Source organism: Diaphorina citri, unplaced genomic scaffold, assembly GCF_000475195.1.
Source record: "Diaphorina citri unplaced genomic scaffold, Diaci psyllid genome assembly version 1.1 scaffold455, whole genome shotgun sequence".
Lineage (NCBI taxonomy): Eukaryota > Metazoa > Arthropoda > Insecta > Hemiptera > Psyllidae > Diaphorina > Diaphorina citri.
The window spans coordinates 149,235-168,140 of NW_007377890.1; the positions used below are offsets into that span (position 1 = coordinate 149,235).

General features: G+C 38.6%; 2 protein-coding genes across 3 annotated transcripts; both read left to right on the forward strand.

Annotated features, from left to right (window-relative positions):
- Nucleotides 1-1,426: 1,426 nt before the first annotated feature.
- LOC103508977 (mesoderm induction early response protein 1-like) lies at nucleotides 1,427-18,428 on the forward strand. Of its 2 annotated transcripts, XM_026823454.1 has the most exons (6): nucleotides 1,427-1,969; nucleotides 2,308-2,446; nucleotides 4,940-5,151; nucleotides 14,334-14,612; nucleotides 14,906-15,533; nucleotides 17,586-18,428. In XM_026823454.1, exons 2-6 carry the CDS (start codon nucleotides 2,334-2,336, stop codon nucleotides 17,701-17,703), a joined length of 1,350 nt encoding a protein of 449 aa, XP_026679255.1. In that variant the 5' UTR covers nucleotides 1,427-1,969; nucleotides 2,308-2,333; the 3' UTR covers nucleotides 17,704-18,428. The 2 variants fall into 2 exon arrangements, with proteins under 2 accessions (XP_026679255.1, XP_026679256.1); XM_026823455.1 differs by lacking the exons at nucleotides 1,427-1,969; nucleotides 2,308-2,446; nucleotides 17,586-18,428 and adding an exon at nucleotides 4,628-4,896 and having other exon boundaries at nucleotides 4,986-5,151; nucleotides 14,906-16,381.
- LOC113467332 (mesoderm induction early response protein 1-like) lies at nucleotides 1,961-2,214 on the forward strand. Its single transcript, XM_026823448.1, has one exon. The coding sequence runs from the start codon at nucleotides 1,996-1,998 to the stop codon at nucleotides 2,212-2,214; it is 219 nt and encodes a 72-aa protein (XP_026679249.1). The 5' UTR covers nucleotides 1,961-1,995.
- Nucleotides 18,429-18,906: the final 478 nt, after the last annotated feature.

Genomic DNA, 18,906 nt, shown 5'->3' on the forward strand with positions numbered 1-18,906 from the left:
ATACCTAATACTATTACGTAAGTCAGGCTTTTATACGACCAATATACTTGATTTTACCCATTTCTTCCACTGTTGACAGGTGTTCCGGAAATACTCGTACCTGAAGAAAAGGCAATTCTGCACATATTTTGAGAAGGGCAAATGGAAGGTGGACTAGTGACGACTCAACTAATCCAAAATTCACCCCAGAAGACGTCCACTTGCTAGGCGAGCTGATAGTATTCCACAAAAACTACATATCAGTCCTATTGGTCCACCACTTTCCCGAGTTCCGCGTGCGATTCTCGAAAATATTGTTTTCTGCGAAGCAAAGCTCGGGCAAATAGTTAGTTTTTCTTTTTGATAGAGACAAAATTCACCCCAGAAGACGTCCACTTGCTACGCGAGCTGATAGTATTCCACAAAAACTACATATCAGTCCTATAATAGGTATACCACTTTCCCGAGTTCCGCGTGCGATTCTCGAAAATATTGTTTTCTGCGAAGCAAAGCTCGGGCAAATAGTTAGTTTTTCTTTTTGATAAATGCAAAAGAGTACAAAGACTGCAAACTAGAAATATGTATTTTGAGCTGACATTGTAACAAGAAGCCTTTACAACACACATAGAAACCGTGCATTCTGCAGTGTTTTCAAAGAGGCTCAAGATGGTATTGCTTTCTACTTTCTGCATATGTTCATAGTTTGGTCTATTTAGTACTGAAGAGGTCAAACGAGCATTTTACCTAATTTACCCCTTGTAGATTAAAAATAAACCATCTTAACCCGCGACTTAGCGCTCACAGGACAGGTGTGCAACTCCTGATTTCCATGCAGACTGGCATGATGGTACATGTTGCTCGATTTCAGTGATTTGTCCACGCAAAAGGGCATGGTTAGCCCAGTGATATCACGCTTCTTGACATGTAGGCCTCGGGTTCGATGCCAACTTCAAAAAAAAAAAAAAAAAATGTTCACACACGTGTGAATTTTGAAAATTCTCGTGTGTGAACATTTACCTAAGACGGAAAAAAGTACTTTGTCAGGTTGATTCCTAGATGCAGAGATTTTCTGACTCTAATGTTTATCCTGCTCCCAAAATGAACAAAATAATTATTAGGCACTAAAAAAAAAAAAATCCCAAGTAATTTAGGGCTATTTCCTATTTTTCTCTAATAAAATCTCGGAGCGGTACGTAGGTACCTTGGAGGGGACTGAAGAGGAGAAGGAAATTTTGCGTTTTAAACCACGCCGTGTAAGACGCCTTGTGCATAATTTTTCTTTCACACTGTGCAGAATGTGCATTATTTTAAGATGGCGGATTTGTTGTTTATTTTTGTTGAAAAAAAATCCACACACGTATGAATTTTGAAAAATCTCGTGTGTGAACATTTAGGACGGAAAAAAGTACTTTGTCAGGTTGATTCCTAGATGCAGAGATTTTCTGACCCTAATGTTTGTCCTGCTCCCAAAATGAACAAAATAATTATTAGGCATTAAAAAGAAAAAAAAAATCCCAAGTAATTTTGGGCTATTTCCTATTTTTCTCTAATAAAATCTCGGAGCGGGACGTAGGTACCTTGGAGGGGACTGAAGAGGAGACGGAAATTTTGCGTGTCAAACCACGCCGTGTGAGACGTCTTGTGCATAATTTTTCTTTCACACTGTGCAGAATGTGCATTATTTTAAGATGGCGGATTTGTTGTTTATTTTTGTTGAAAAAAAATCAAGGCGAACTTTTCAAAAATTTTAAATTTTATAATGAACTGCTAGATAAATTTATCTAAATTATTATAATTAGTGATTTTTAGTGTTAAAAGAGGCTTTTTCAACAATGTAAAGAATGTTTCGCAGGCTAGGGAAGTATGCCGTGTAAGTGTTTTCACCTGGAACATGGATAGTTTCTAAAACTCCTCAAGCAGTCAAGTAAGCCATGTTCAACTGTTGCTAGTTGGTCCATTAAATTTGTTTAATTTCAATCACATTTGAGACTTTTCCGCTCTAATCACACATAAACGATGTCTGAGGTAGGCATATCTCAAGAGAAATCTCCTTCGAAGAGGTTGAAGATGTCGGACAAGGAGTTTAGTCCACCAGTTGAGATGATGGTGAATGATTTTGACGACGAGAGGACATTGGACGAGGAAGAAGCCATGGAAACAAGTGAGGACCATCAGGCAGAGCTGAGTAGTCTTCAGAAGGAGATCGATTCCCAAGATGGTCACCCATCCGGATAACAACCACGCACAACGTCGCTTAACTTAACTGGTACGTTCAACGTATTTTCGTCGCTGGGCAATCGCGTGCTGCTGGCTTTTTCTATTTGACACTTTTCCGCTCTAATCATACATAAACGATGTCTGAGGTAGGCATATCTCAAGAGAAATCTCCTTCAAAGAGGTTGAAGATGTCAGACAAGGAGTTTAGTCCACCAGTTGAGATGATGGTGAATGACTTTGATGACGAGAGGTTCCTTTCCAAGCTACATAACTAGGCTAGCACAAATAGCATTTTACAACGTGGAATTTTCTAGCCCTAAGCATGGCCCTGTGTTTTCATTTAACACTGGGAGCTAATTAAGAGAGGTTCTTTCTTGACTTTTAAAGAGATAAAGCGATTCACAAGAACTCTACTGAAGGGGTCATTTGAAGAAGCTTTTTTCTCTACTACTGCTCCAACTATCAGCGTTGAGTGGTAGAGATCGCCCCAGGCTCTTTGTTTGTGATGTCTATTATTTGTGCGCCGACATTGAAAATTGAAATACTTAAACATATCTACTATAGGCAATCAGAAATATAGGGCAATAAATTGTAGACAAAAATAAAATGAGCATGCAAACGCTGATGCTGTAGGTACAACACCACTATAGGCAATCAGAAATATAGGGCAATAAATTGTAGACAAAAATAAAATGAGCATGCAAACGCTGATGCTGTAGGTACAACACCATTACTTTAAGAAAGAATGAGCTCCCCCGGAATAACTTCAATGATTTTCAGTGACGGAGGTTTTACCCACCAATCGGCGAAAAGCTACCTGCCCGAGTCGGCCCGGGAAAAGCCAGCCACCGATTCCCCAGATGGTCACCCATCCGGATAACAACCACGCACAACGTTGCTTCACGTTCAACGTATTATCGTCGTTATGGCCGATCTTACCACTGAGATTTAACACGGTGTCAAGGGTTTTCTTTGACGTCACCGATTTGATTTACACAGGCTGGTATTTTTTACAATTTACTCTGGATTAACTGAAAACTCTTTTTTTTTCAAGAGGTTTGACAGAGGGAACTGTAACTGCTAGGGTTTTATCGTCCCGAAAACGAAGAGTGAAGGAAGATAGGAGAAAGCCAGCCGATCCGAGAACGAACATTATCCTATCAGGATGAAATCCGCCCCGGGCGGGAATTGAACCCGCGGCCTAGCGCTTACGAGGTAGACGCGCTACCAACCAATCTAACTAGGCTGGCAACTGAAAACTCTCTGTGCTAAGATCGGGCAGAAAGGTTAAAACTCTCTACAAAAATCGTAAAAATGTGATGTAGGTACTTACCCAAGTATCGAAGATAAAAGTCACTGCTGTCTTCGAACTTCATGTTTCTGGAACACAATCATGGCTCTAAAATTTGATTCCGATAATCAAAAGCTCACACAAAAGCACAAAATCTACTTGTGGCGAATTTTATCAGCGTACTCGTAGCAACAATACTGATGGATTCGATTGTAGTTGTAGATATCGAATCAATTTGTAGCAAAAATACGAAAAAAATGTCAAATGAAAAGGGCTATCAGTCACAAAAGCTAGAAATTTCACCATAAGCTTTTCGTCAATAAACAAACAACAAATGTGTTGAAAAAAAAAATTCTTGAAGAGCTGGAAATTTTTTTTTTACTAACTCTTATCACAACTCTGGAAGTGTTGTTATTCTTTCGGTTATTAAACTGCAACTAAATAGAAAAAAAACTCTCAACCATGTTTCTGTCCCACTTCTCCAATATGGTGTCAATTTTGGCGGCTTTGACCGAGAGACAAATGTCCATGGAAATTTTAAACTAATTGGATTTAATCTAAAACGATAAATGCCACAGAACTTTGTAGAGCTTTCGTAGATTCATACAAGTTTAACTCAACTTTTTAGGGCACTTTGTAGAGTTAGGCAAGTTACATTCGCTATAGGTTAAGTTCAATATAATCATTCATCACGGAAACGTTCGTTGAAACAGTTAGAACAAAATTAAACGTTAGCTCAGTAGGTACCTCTCGAACCATAGATGCTATGAAATAAAATCGGGGAGAACACAAGAAACAAACTAAGTAGAATAATAATAATAATAAAAACGATAAGAAAATATTGATTCAACACATAAATAAAATCAAGGGTTGAGTTATGATTTGTTCTTCTGATTATCTATGATTAATTATGTACTGTTACCTGTTACCTATTCTTCTGATAGGGAACTACCAAATATTAGGTTCCAAAACAAGGGTGCACAGTGCACACAAATTAAATGTCCATGTAAATAAATGTAACACAGATGACAGTCTGTTGTGACTGATTAACCCTTAAGTGCATGATTTTTTCTTTTTTGCCGAAAAAAATATATGTGTTGCCTTAGAGAATTCTAAGATACCCATTTTTTCAGTTTCTAAAACTCCTCATGCAGTCAAGTAAGCCATGTTCAACTGTTGCTAGCTGGTCCATTAAATTTGTTTAATTTCAATCACATTTGAGACTTTTCCGCTCTAATCATACATAAACGATGTCTGAGGTAGGCATATCTCAAGAGAAATCTCCTTCAAAGAGGTTGAAGATGTCAGACAAGGAGTTTAGTCCACCAGTTGAGATGATGGTGAATGACTTTGACGACGAGAGGACATTGGACGAGGAAGAAGCCATGGAAACAAGTGAGGACCATCAGGCAGAGCTGAGTAGTCTTCAGAAGGAGAGAGACACGACGAGAGGACATTGGACGAGGAAGAAGCCATGGAAACAAGTGAGGACCATCAGGCAGAGCTGAGTAGTCTTCAGAAGGAGAGAGACATGCCATTGGATGAACTGTTAGCTATGTATGGTTATAATGAGCACAATAACGAGAGATCTCCGTCCCATGGGAGTGAACAAGAAACAGCCTCCGTCAAAGAGCATGGAGCTGATGCTGATGCCCATATTACAGGTAATTTAATTGACTGTTTCAAGTTAGATGCTATTTTTGATTTTATTTTGGTACCTACCTACATAGAATGAGTCAAATACATGAAAGTTGAAATATTGAAAAAATGGAGGGAAATCAAATGATTAGGATGTACAGTTACTTGTAATATTGTGGTTGTTTGTGTGAATTGACATTAACTGGCTTTTTCTGGTCCCATTCAGGCTGGGTGAAGTTAGGTAAGTACATAATGTGAGAAGGCGGGGGTAGCGTAAACCTTGGTAGTTATGGCCGTGACGTTATGGCTGATCTTAGCACTGAGAGTTAACACAGTGTCAAAGGTTTTCTTTGACGTCACCTGCATAACTGTTATGGCCGATCTTAGCACTGAGAGTTAACACGGTGTCAAGGGTTTTCTTTGAGGTCACCCATTTGATTTACACAGGCTAGTATTTTTTACAATTTACTCTGGATTAACTGAAAACTCTTTTTTTTAAGAGGTTTGACAGAGGGAACTGTAACTGCTAGGGTTTTATCGGATTTGATTTACACAGGCTAGTATTTTTTACAATTTACTCTGTATTAACTGATTTTTTTTTAAGAGGTTTGATAAAGGGAACTGTAACTGCTAGGGTTTTATCGTCCCGAAAACAAAGAGTGAAGGAAGATGGGCTAGGAGAAAGCCAGCTGATCCGAGAACGAACATTATCCTATCAGGATGAAATCCGCCTCGGGCGGGAATTGAACCCGCGGCCTAGCGCTTACAAGGCAGACGCGCTACCAACCAAGCCAACTAGGCTGGCAACTGAAAACTCTCTGTGCTAAGATCGGGCAGAAAGGTTAAAACCCTCTACAAAAATCGTAAAAATTGTGATGTAGGTACTTACCCAAGTATCGAAGGTAAAAGTCACTGCTGTCTTCGAACTTCATGTTTCTGTCCCACTTCTCCAATATGGTGTCAATTTTGGCGGCTTTGACCGAGAGACAAAACCCGCGGCCTAGCGCTTACGAGGTAGACGCGCTACCAACCAAGCTAACTAGGCTGGCAACTGAAAACTCTCTGTGCTAAGATCGGGCAGAAAGGTTAAAACCCTCTACAAAAATCGTAAAAATGTGATGTAGGTACTTACCCAAATATCGAAGATAAAAGTCACTGCTGTCTTCGAACTTCATGTTTCTGACTCTCAACCTAATTATATTGAAAAAAGTGTCTAATTATAGGTATTTTTAATTATTTTTTAAAGGAAAACTCCCAAAGTAGGAACTCCTCCTACCTGTGCGAACAAAGGGAGATAGTCATCCTAATTATTTGCGGGCGGCTAAGGTAGAGAACTGTTAATACATTATGAAATGATTAGCACTGAGAATATTTGTTTCCTCATGACTGCAACTCTTCCTGAATCACGTGAACAGCAACACGCTTTCGCAAGAGTGTAAATGTGCTTAGTTCTGACATATCTGTGTGCCATAAGAATAGTGCTTAAAAAATATCACACGGACATCCTCTGAAAGTTGTACTGAAAATCCCCCATCGCATTGTCAGAAAATTTCCGTCGCGTTTCCGTTATGATATGCCATGGTATTGTGCAAAAATCAATATTGAACAAATGCCCCTACATTCTCCATAAGTTTCGGAGATTCGAAATCTTAACATTCCAGATCCTGCATCCCAAACGCCGTATCCCCGAAGATGCTTATTATCAACGTTCACAATACTTAGGTACATACTTACTCTTATAATAGATCAGTTGCGCTTACTTGGGTGATGTGTCAAAGTCATAGAGCAGGAAAAATGAGGACCAACGGAATTTTTCTTTTTCTTCTAGTTCCAGATCCTGCATCCCAAACGCCGTATCCCCGAAGATGCATATTATCAACGTTCACAATACTTAGGTACATACTTACTCTTATTTAATAAATCAGTTGCGCTTACTTGGGTGATGTTTCAAAGTCATAGAGCAGGAAAAATGAGGACCAACGGAATTTTTCTATTTCTTTTTCGACTTCAAGATCCCGAGATAAATCGATTTAAAAAATACCGGTAAATCGTGAAGTTTGACGTCACGGCATACGCTCTCGTAGGCGATGACGTCATAATTCATGACTCCCGCTTCGTTTATTTGTGCGCAAGCGTTTCTGCGCATTTTTCCGAGTTTTGACCTCAGATTTGGATTTTTCACAACTTTTTACGTAGCAATCGACCTTTTATTAATAATATTTTCCCAATTGCAACTGCTTCATTATGACACAATGCCAGAAGAGCCGCCAACCCCCTCTCTCTCCCGGACAAGATGCCATTGATAATGCCACGATAGGAGGAGTCACCAAATATCTGATATAGACAACATGACCAATACCCTACTTCGCAGGTGCTTTCCCGATTCCGGGACTTTGCATGACTCATTTGTTTTGAAGGTTCTAGTTGGATGGGTCATCAAAAGTCATCATGGTGATCAAGTCATTGGAATGACCTTTGCGCTCTCCATTGTTCTTCTGATGACACAACTTGAGTGATCCGCGGATGGGTTGTTATCCAATTCGGTCTGACACACGCCAGAAAAGATATTAAAATAGAATATATTAATAGGTAGTGTACAAGTTTGTTATTGCAGAAAATCTATGGTTGTGCCAGCCTTCCTCTTTGGTTCTTTTTGAATAGAGAATTATGTTGCGAAATTCCTTGGTATCAGTGTTTCTGGTAACCGAATTACAATAGTAACAATATATATATACATACCTAATACTATTACGTAAGTCAGCCCTTTATACGACCGATATAGTTGATTTTACCCATTTCTTCCATTGTTGACAGGTGTTCCGGAAATACTCGTAACTGAAGAAAAGGCAATTCTGCACATATTTTGAGAAGGGCAAATGGAAGGTGGACTAGTGACGACTCAAGACAAAAAATTCACCCCAGAAGACGTCCACTTGCTAGGCGAGCTGATAGTATTCCACAAAAACTACATATCAGTCCTATTGGTATACCACTTTCCCGAGTTCCGCGTGCGATTCTCGAAAATATTGTTTTCTGCGAAGCAAAGCTCGGGTAAATAGTTAGTTTTTGATAAATGCAAAAGACTACAAAGACTGCAAACTAGAAATATGTATTTTGAGCTGACATTGTAACAAGTAGTCTTTACAACACACATAGATACCCTGCATTCTGCTGTGTTTTCAAAGAGGCTCAAGATGGTATTGCTTTCTACTTTCTGCATATGTTCATAGTTTTGTCTATTTAGTACTGAAGAGGTTAAACGAGCATTTTACCTAATTTACCCCTTGTAGATTAAAAATAAACCATCTTTTGGTTCATTCATGTCCTCCATTTACCTCCTGGTAATCAAAGTTCAAATGATTGTTCTGGTTCAATATTAAAGTCCAACTTGTTTGTTCACAATCCAATTTAGATATTATTTGTTAGCTCCAAAATGTTTTACAAAAGGGTATGCATTTTAAGATCGGTAGATAATAACGTCTGGACCTGATAAGAAGTTAAAGGTACACACACGCACATTTATCCTTCATGGATACATTCCGTCTCCGGGTTGAAGTGTTGAGAATAAGGGACTTTTCAATCCTATTCCCGCAGGATAAATAAGGTATATTCTATTTTAAAGTTAAGTAAAGAAAAGCAAATGTTTATGTTCAGCTACAGTCTTGTTTTCCTGGTGGATTTTTTAGCTGACCAGAAATCTACTTGCGTTCCACATCTCCCACATGTATATAATATTATTGTCTTCTTATCTATTCCACTAAGGAAAACACCAGGCAGAGTGGAAAGATATACAAACCAAGTTGAAGATCTCATAGAGGACATACACAAACAGCATATCGTAGAGGAAATTATGACAACCCTCCTCAGACAATGGCAAAGGATTAAGATTTTCAAGATAAATGCAAAAGAGTACAAAGACTGCAAACTAGAAATATGTATTTTGAGCTGACATTGTAACAAGAAGCCTTTACAACACACATAGATACCCTGCATTCTGCAGTGTTTTCAAAGAGGCTAAAGATGGTATTGCTTTCTACTTTCTGCATGTGTTCATAGTTTGGTCTATTTAGTACTGAAGAGGTCAAACGAGCATTTTACCTAATTTACCCCTTGTAGATTAAAAATAAACCATCTTTAGGACCTAGGAATTACAGAATGTCCAGAACTTTCAATTCTTACGCTCAAAAGCCGCCTATCTCATTATTTGTGCGACATAATTAAACAAAATGTACACAAGAAAATAATGTCCTCCATTTACCTCCTGGTAATCAAAGTTCAAATGATTGTTCTGGTTCAATATTAAAGTCCAACTTGTTTGTTCACAATCCAATTTAGATATTATTTGTTAGCTCCAAAATGTCATACAAAAGGGTATGCATTTTAAGATCGGTAATAACTTCTGGACCTGATAAGAAGTTAAAGGTACACACACGCACATTTATCCTTCATGGATACATTCCGTCTCCGGGTTGAAGTGTTGAGAATAAAATCCACCCCGAGTGGGAATCAAACCCGCGACCTAGCGCTTACAAGCCAGATGCGCTACCCTCAAGCTAACTAGGCTGGCTAAAATTCCTTTCCGATTGTTTCTATGTATGTAAGCACTTGGGGTGAGTACCTGGGTGTACCTACTTTTAGGGAAAATTAGTCCCAAAGGTTAAACTTTTAATGGGAAATGTGTCCTAACGGTTCACTAATACTGATACCCCCACGACACGACTTGGATTGACTTTTGTGATATGCTGAGAACTGGTGCATATTATTCATAGCATGATTTAAATGCATGTTCAAATGCCTAGATTGTGTGACTGTAATAGGTAAGTAATAAGTATGTAGGTAGGTAAGTACATATTACATCTACCTATCATCTCACTTCTATATGAATATTATTACACCTACTTTTTCCTTACCTACTTACTTTAAGGAAAATAAAGTGATCGACTGAAATTTTGCGATTTGCGATGATCATTTTTAGTGCCAAAAGTCCAAAACTTGATTTGAAGTGCCTAGAGCCTAAATCCCACTTTTGGGCCATTGGTCCGTGTGTGTGTGACTGTCCGTACCTAAACAAAAATAATATCTAGACTCTAGAGGAAGGTGATGAGCTGTAGTCTGTAGTCTTATCGGCCCACAATCGAAGAGAGTAGGAAGACAGGACAGGAGAAAGCCAGCCGTTCCGGGAACGAACATTATCCCTTCAGGATAAAATCCGCCCAGGGCGAAAATCGAACACACGGCCTACCACTTACAAGGTAGACGCGCTACCAACCAAACTAACTATAGGCAGGCTAGGCTAGGAGAAAGCTAGCCTTTCCGAGAACGAACCTTATCTGTTTGGGATAAAGTTCGTGGGAATCGAACCCGCGACATACAGTCGAACCTATCTAAGTGGGAATCCAAGGGACCGACAATATTTTCCCACTTATCCAGGTTTCCCAGTTAAAAAGTGTCCTACTTAGAGAGGTTGCCATGAAGGGGGCACGATTTTTTTCCCAGTTATCCAGGTTTCCCCACACAGGTTGGACTGTAATAGGGAAGTATATAGGTAGGTAATTACATATATCTAACGTATCAACTCACTTCTATATGAATATTATTACCATCTACTTTTTCCTTCCTTTTTTTTTTTTTAAGAGTTTGACAGAGGGAATTGTAACTGCTATGGTCTTATCGTCCCGAAATCGAAGAGAGAAGGAAGACAGGATAGGAGAAAGCCAGTCGTTCCGAGAACGAACATTATCCCATCAGGATAAAATCCGCCCCGGGCGGGAATCGAACCCGCGGCCTAGCGCTTACAAGGCAGACGCACTACCAACTAAGCTAACTAGGCTGGCAGCTCTTTGACTTTAAAACCTCGCCTAAGTCAGCGCAACTGTTCTATTGATTTTCAGTCATGGCTAGGAGAAGTGACCACTTCAAATAACAAGGAGTTCACCATCCTCAACCTGGAGCAAGTTCTGGATCCCAGTCGACCTATGACAACTCGGATAATGGTCCGATTTGAACCGAATGGAGGCAGTCCCAAGGTGAAGACCATTTGGCTTAACGGGAAACAGATATGCCCAGCCGAAACTCCGAGTAAGTACGCCCTTTATAAACAAGACCACCTTAAGGCTTAGGTGTAGGGGCAAACAGCCCTAAAGGATGGGTTGGGCCTTTCTTTCCCTCTGACAGGATAGGAGAAAGCCAGCCGTTCCGAGAACGAATATTATCCCATCAGGATAAAATCCGCCCCGGGCGGGAATTGAACCCGCGGCCTAGCGCTTACGAGGTAGACGCGCTACCAACCAATCTAACTAGGCTGGCAACTGAAAACTCTCTGTGCTAAGATCGGGCAGAAAGGTTAAAACTCTCTACAAAAATCGTAAAAATGTGATGTAGGTACTTACCCAAGTATCGAAGATAAAAGTCACTGCTGTCTTCGAACTTCATGTTTCTGTCCCACTTCTCCAATATGGTGTCAATTTTGGCGGCTTTGACCGAGAGACAAATGTCCATGGAAATTTTAAACTAATTGGATTTAATCTAAAACGATAAATGCCACAGAACTTTGTAGAGCTTTCGTAGATTCATACAAGTTTAACTCAACTTTTCAGGGCACTTTGTAGAGTTAGGCAAGTTACATTCGCTATAGGTTAAGTTCAATATAATCATTCATCACGGAAACGTTCGTTGAAACAGTTAGAACAAAATTAAACGTTAGCTCAGTAGGTACCTCTCGAAACATAGATGCTATGAAATAAAATCGAGGAGGAACACAAGAAACAAACAAGTAGAATAATAAAAATAATAATAATAAAAACGATAAGAAAATATTGATTCAACACATAAACAAAATCAAGGGTTGAGTTATGATTTGTTGTTCTGATTATCTATGATTAATTATGTACTGTTACCTATTCTTCCGATAGGGAACTACCAAATATTAAGTTCCAAAACATACAAAACAAGGGTGCACAGTGCACACAAATATAATGTCCATGTAAATGAAACACAGATGACAGTCTGTTGTGACTGATTAACCAGTTAATGTTGAGTTCTGTACCTATTACCTATGTAGGCAATAGAGGTATGTTATAGGTACCTATCCACCATTCAAGAGATACCTACTTTGGTTGTTCTTTGTTTTAAAATGTCAGGTTGTTAGGTGTCAAATCAAAATAACTTTATCTAGGTAGTAAAATTCTATTTATGGAATATGTACCTATAAAATTTATTGGAACATTAAGTAGGTACCTACATACCTACATCGAGTTTCAGTTTTCAATAAGCTTTATAATCAAAACAAAACATGGCATTGTTATGTAGGTACCTAGGTAGATATTCCTAGATACCTATACAATCCTACATTTAGGAACATGCAGCATGTGGATAGTTTGTTGGTTGAAATAGGTAGATAAGGCTGGATGTACCTACTTGCGTGGTGTTAATGTTGAGTTCTGTACCTATATTACCTATGTAGGCAATAGAGGTATGTTGTAGGTACCTATCCACCATTCAAGAGATACCTACTTTGGTTGTTCTTTGTTTTAAAATGTTAGGTTGTTAGGTGTCAAATCAAAATAACTTTATGTAGGTAGTAGAATTCTATCTATGGAATATGTACCTATAAAATTTATTGGGACACTACGTAGGTACCTACATACCTACATCGAGTTTCAGTTTTCAATAAGCTTTATAATCAAAACAAAACATGGCATTGTTATGTACCTAGGTAGATATTCGTAGATACCTACAATCCTACATTTAGGAACATGCAGCATGTGGATAGTTTGTTGGTTGAAATAGGTAGATAAGGCTGGATGTACCTACTTGCGTGGTATTACATTCGCGTCAGTCTCATGTTGAAGCTCAAACCTCGCCAGCCTAGTTAGTTTGCTTGGTAGCGCGTCTACCTTGTAAGCGCTAGGTCGCGGGTTCAATTCCCGTCCGGGGCGGATTTTATCCTGAACAGATACGGGAATCGTTCCGTCCATGTTGAAGCTCAAACCTCGCCAGCCTAGTTCGTTTGGTTGGTAACGCGTCTACCTTGTAAGCGCTAGGTCGCGGGTTCAATTCCCGTCCGGGGCGGATTTTATCCTGAACAGATACGGGAATCGTTCCGTCCGGGGCGCATTAATTTATCCTAAAGGGATAAGGTTCATTCTCAGAACGGCGGGATTTCTCCTGTTCCATGCCTTTCTTTTCGGGACCAGCCTGAATTTCCCTTGCTCGAGAAATAGCAAAGGTTGACTGCGAAGGGCATACACCCTAGTGCTGATTGCGAGGCTGGCGAAAAACGCCGACCCAGCCTGTACACGGGAAAAGACAAAGAAGAAGAAGAAGAGTTACAGTTCCCTCTATCAAACATTAAAAACTAAGACCTCACCTCGTTCAATCAACGCCCTCAATATAATTATGTACCTGACGTTACATAAACTTGCGGTTCACGTGATAATGATAAAATGCTGAGCGGCATCAGGGTGACCTTAGCGGAGCTAAAACTATGTCTAACATCACACACACACTAATTCATTTCCGTAAACTCAGCGGTTTTACTGCGCCAAATAATGGGAATGTGAATTTATGTACATAGATATCTTTATTAGGTAGATATCTATGAAATATAAAGAAATAGTTAGGTGAATCTTGTCTCCCTGGGGGACTTTACACTGGGAGGACACCAGCCTGAAATTTCTCTTGCTAAAGAAATAGCAAGAGGCTAAAAAATGCTATTTTAGATTTTATTTTGGTACCTACCTACATAGAATGAGTCAAATACATTAAAGTTGATATATTGAAAAAATGGAGGGAAATCAAATGATTAGGATGTACAGTTACTTGTAATATTGTGGTTGTTTGTGTGAATTGACATTAACTTGCCCATTTTCCAAAAAGGATCAATTAAATTTAAATTATTAAGAGGTTTATTTATTCATACACTGTTGTCCTTCACTCACTTGTGGGTTTTAACTGCTAGATTTTCAGTGCAGGGTCTTACCCTCCATTTGACAACATCATATCCAACTTCTCTCTTTAAATTCACCCAGTTTCTGTGGGGATGAAAAAAGCCAGCAGCACAATTGATCATCCTCCAGATATCTATCAACCATGCAAAATGTTGCTCAATGTCAGTCATTTGTTGGGAAGCAGTGCTTCGAACATGCTATTGCCTTGGTTTTTAATTTTAAAAACTACTAGTTCATCTTTTCCATATCCTCTCCCACAGATCCTCTAGCTCCTCCTGTAAGTGATCCTCTAATGTTAGATGAAGAAATAGAGGACGATGATGAAGAGGAGGAGGAAGAAGAAAAACAACCTGTATCCCAACTTGCCAAACTCTACGAAGAGGGTTGTAGCACTTCCTCAAAGGAGACAGCTCTGAGCAAGGCTTTAGAAGAGGATGATGATGAGTATAACTTCTTTGATGAACATCCAGATGATGATGACGATGACCCAAAGAAAACCATCATGGTGGGCTCTGAGTATCAAGCCTGGATACCAGAGGGTAAGTCAAAGTAAAGAAATACCTAAATAAATTTCAATAGCTTTATTACTAGGGTAACTAGGGTGAGAAGGAGATTGCAAATTCAGCTGGCTATTGAGCCAAACCCTACCTAATAAATTTCAATAGCTTTATTACTAGGGTAACTAGGGTGAGAAGGAGATTGCAAATTCAGCTGGCTATTGAGCCAAACCCTACCTCAAGGTGCAAGTGAACTTGATGGTAAATTATATTTTACCAGTTTTACTCTATTTTTCACTTGGTAAGGTACTAATTATTCATTTTATATGTTTCAGGTATGTGTAAATATGGTGATATTCTTCCCTATGAAAATGATGACAAGCTACTGTGGGATCCAAACCACAATCTTGTGACTGTAGATCTGGTAGAAACCTACTTGAAGAAATCTCATGAAATGTTCATCAATGGCGCTGGAGACTGTCTGCCGATGGGATCTCATTCACGTGATGATGAGCAAGCATTGTATTTATTACTCCAATGTGGTTACAACACAGAGGAAGCATTACGACGTGCCAGCATGCAGTCTGTCCCCAACCCTGACACTACCTCCATGTGGTCAGAAGAAGAATGCAAGAACTTTGAAAGTGGTTTGAGAATGTATGGGAAGAACTTCTACCAAATTCACCAGAACAAAGTAAAGACTCGGAATGTGGGAGAGATTGTTCAGTTTTACTATCTCTGGAAGAAAACTGAGCGACATGACGTGTTTGCTAACAAGGCAAGACTCGAGAAGAAGAAATACTCCCTGCATCCAGGCATTACAGATTACATGGACAGATTCCTTGATGAACAAGAGGGAAGTATCAACCCACCTGCCTCTCCTAATGTGTACCTTATGTCTGAGAGTAGCAAGAGACAGAGGAATTCTTCGTTAGGGAACAAAACCACTCCACCAGAGGAGACCAAGACAGACAAGGAAGGGGCAACATCAACACCTGCAGCACAACAACCTGCCAACACTTCTCAAAGTCTTCCGCAGACACAAACAACGCCAACTTCATCTGCAGAGGAGAAGACTTAAACTATCAACACACTTGGACTTGAATATTAGAGAGACAATTTATTTGTAATTGTAAGTACTTTGGCCTAACGTTTTTTTTATATCCCTACATATCATAGGGAAATTTTCCATGGATAAGTATTTGCATTACCTAACTTAAATCACGCCAGGAATACGAGTAGTATCTGGGAACCCAAACTCGCGTTTACTTCCTTTTTATAATTGATCAATAAAGCTAGGTCTCATCAATTTTGCATTTAGTTTCCATTTGTCTGATGTGGACTATATTGTTTTATTGAAACAGCTATTGCCTAATTGTACTGTGAATGTTGACTACCTATTGCTTGGTTGTACTGTTATATATAAATGTAGATAATTTTTTTTTTACTGCCAAATAAATACCTTCTAAATTCTCTACCCGAAGGTTTATTAATCTCAGATGAAAATGACAGTAATATCCGGGAGGTATTGGTTTACACTTCTTATTTTTTACTACCCACACGAAAAAAAAGACAAACAGTGCGATTTTTTTTCGCGGGAGATAAAAATGCGGACACAGATTTCCTTTCTTGGAATAGACCTCTGGCTTTTATTTCCTTTACTTTCTACTGCATTATGTATAGGGACCCTGTAGACTACTATAGAGAATACAATGTACAACCATTGAAATACATATTATATCGAATTTTTTTTACTTTTTTTGTATGGAGGTAAAATTTTCGCATGTGTGTTACTTGCTTTTGACCGAAAATATCTAAGTGCATAATATATTATGCTCATATTTTCTACCAATTAAAATTCCTGTGTACTGTTCAATGGTACATCATGTTAAATAAAATATTATCGTAATTTTACTTGGACAAGGTACCTACCTAATAAAACAGTAAAAATTAGATTTATTAGGTACCTACCTATACATAATGAGTAGGTATGTAGGTACCTACATGAGTAGGTATGTAGGTACCTACTACCTAATGAACCTTAAGAGATTACCGATTTATTGGGCACGTAACAATGAACGTGATATGTATTTGTTTACGGAAATTGACTGATATTTCTTTTTCTAGGTACCTTTGTAAATATTTACGCATTTACGGTAGGAAGGTACCTACCTACTACATATTTGTGTAAGAAATGCGTTCGTTTCCGTAAACTCTTAATTTTACTGTAAGTAGGTACCTACCTACCTACCTAATTATTATATTATTTTGTTGGAATGCAAGATAATACAGTCAAACCTGTCTAAATGGGAATCCAAGAGACCGACAATTTTTTCCCACTTATCCAGGTTTCCCAGTTAAAAAGTGTCCTACTTAGAGAAGTTGCCATGAAGGGGTCACAATTTTTTTCCCAGTTATCCAGGTTTCCCACTTGGACAAGTCCCACTTAAACAGGTTCGACTGTAATAGGGAAGTATAAAGGTAGGTAATTACATATATATCTAGGTACCTATCAAGTCACTTCTATATGAATATTATTACACCTACTTTTTCCTTACTTAGGTACTTTAAGGAAAATAAAGTGATCGACTGAAATTTTGCGATTTGCGACGATCATTTTTAGTGCCAAAAGTCCAAAACTTGATTTGAAGTGCCTAGAGCCTAAATCCCAATTTTGGGCCATTGGTCCGTGTGTGTGCGTCTGTCCATACCTACCTAAACAAAAATAATATCATGAGAAAGGTATGAGCTAGTCTTATCGGCCCACAATCGAAGAGAGAAGGAAGACAGGATAGGAGAAAGCCAGCCGTTCCGGGAACGAACATTATCCCTTCAGGATAAAATCCGCCCAGGGCGAAAATCGAACACGCGGCCTGCCACTTACAAGGCAGACGCGCTACCAACCAAACTAACTAGGCAGGCTAGGCTAGGAGAAAGCTAGCCTTTCCGAGAACGAACCTTATCTGTTTGGGATAAAGTTCGTGGGAATCGAACCCGCGACCCACCAGAGGAGACCAAGACAGACAAGGAAGGGGCAACATCAACACCTGCAGCACAACAACCTGCCAACACTTCTCAAAGTCTTCCGCAGACACAAACAACGCCAACTTCATCTGCAGAGGAGAAGACTTAAACTATCAACACACTTGGACTTGAATATTAGAGAGACAATTTATTTGTAATTGTAAGTACTTTGGCCTAACGTTTTTTTTTATATCCCTACATATCATAGGGAAATTTTCCATGGATAAGTATTTGCATTACTTAACTTAAATCACGCCAGGAATAGTATCTGGGAACCCAAACTCGCGTTTACTTCCTTTTTATAATTGATCAATAAAGCTAGGTCTCATCAATTTTGCATTTAGTTTCTATTTGTCTGATGTGGACTATATTGTTTTATTGAAACAGCTATTGCCTAATTGTACTGTGAATGTTGACTACCTATTGCTTGGTTGTACTGTTATATATAAATGTAGATAATTTTTTTTTTACTGCCAAATAAATACCTTCTAAATTCTCTACCCGAAGGTTTATTAATCTCAGATGAAAATGACAGTAATATCCGGGAGGTATTGGTTTACACTTCTTATTTTTTACTACCCACACGAAAAAAAAGACAAACAGTGCGATTTTTTTTCGCGGGAGATAAAAATGCGGACACAGATTTCCTTTCTTGGAATAGACCTCTGGCTTTTATTTCCTTTACTTTCTACTGCATTATGTATAGGGACCCTGTAGACTACTATAGAGAATACAATGTACAACCATTGAAATACATATTATATCGAATTTTTTTTACTTTTTTTGTATGGAGGTAAAATTTTCGCATGTGTGTTACTTGCTTTTGACCGAAAATATCTAAGTGCATAATATATTATGCTCATATTTTCTACCAATTAAAATTCCTGTGTACTGTTCAATGGTACATCATGTTAAATAAAATATTATCGTAATTTTACTTGGACTTTTACTTTAAGCATGTCAGAGAATGTACAAATAAATTTTATACACATGTTTCATAACTGAAAATGTAGATGTTTGTTTTCGATCTAAAAGAAGGAGGAATGAAATTTACTCTGAAGAAAATAGGATTAAAAAGAGAAAACAATATGTTTTTTTGGACTAGTTTATCACAAAGACAGCATTAGGTAATTTTATTAGTTGAGTGAACATGTTTCAAGTGAGCATATAAACTAGATTTGGCCACATAGGACATTAGACAGTCTTGATAGGGACATGTAAACTTTGGTTTATTTTCATTGTGCTGAAGCATATGCTCTTGTAAGTGTTCAGACCTTAGAAATGACTTGCCACATGTGACCAGAGGACATGG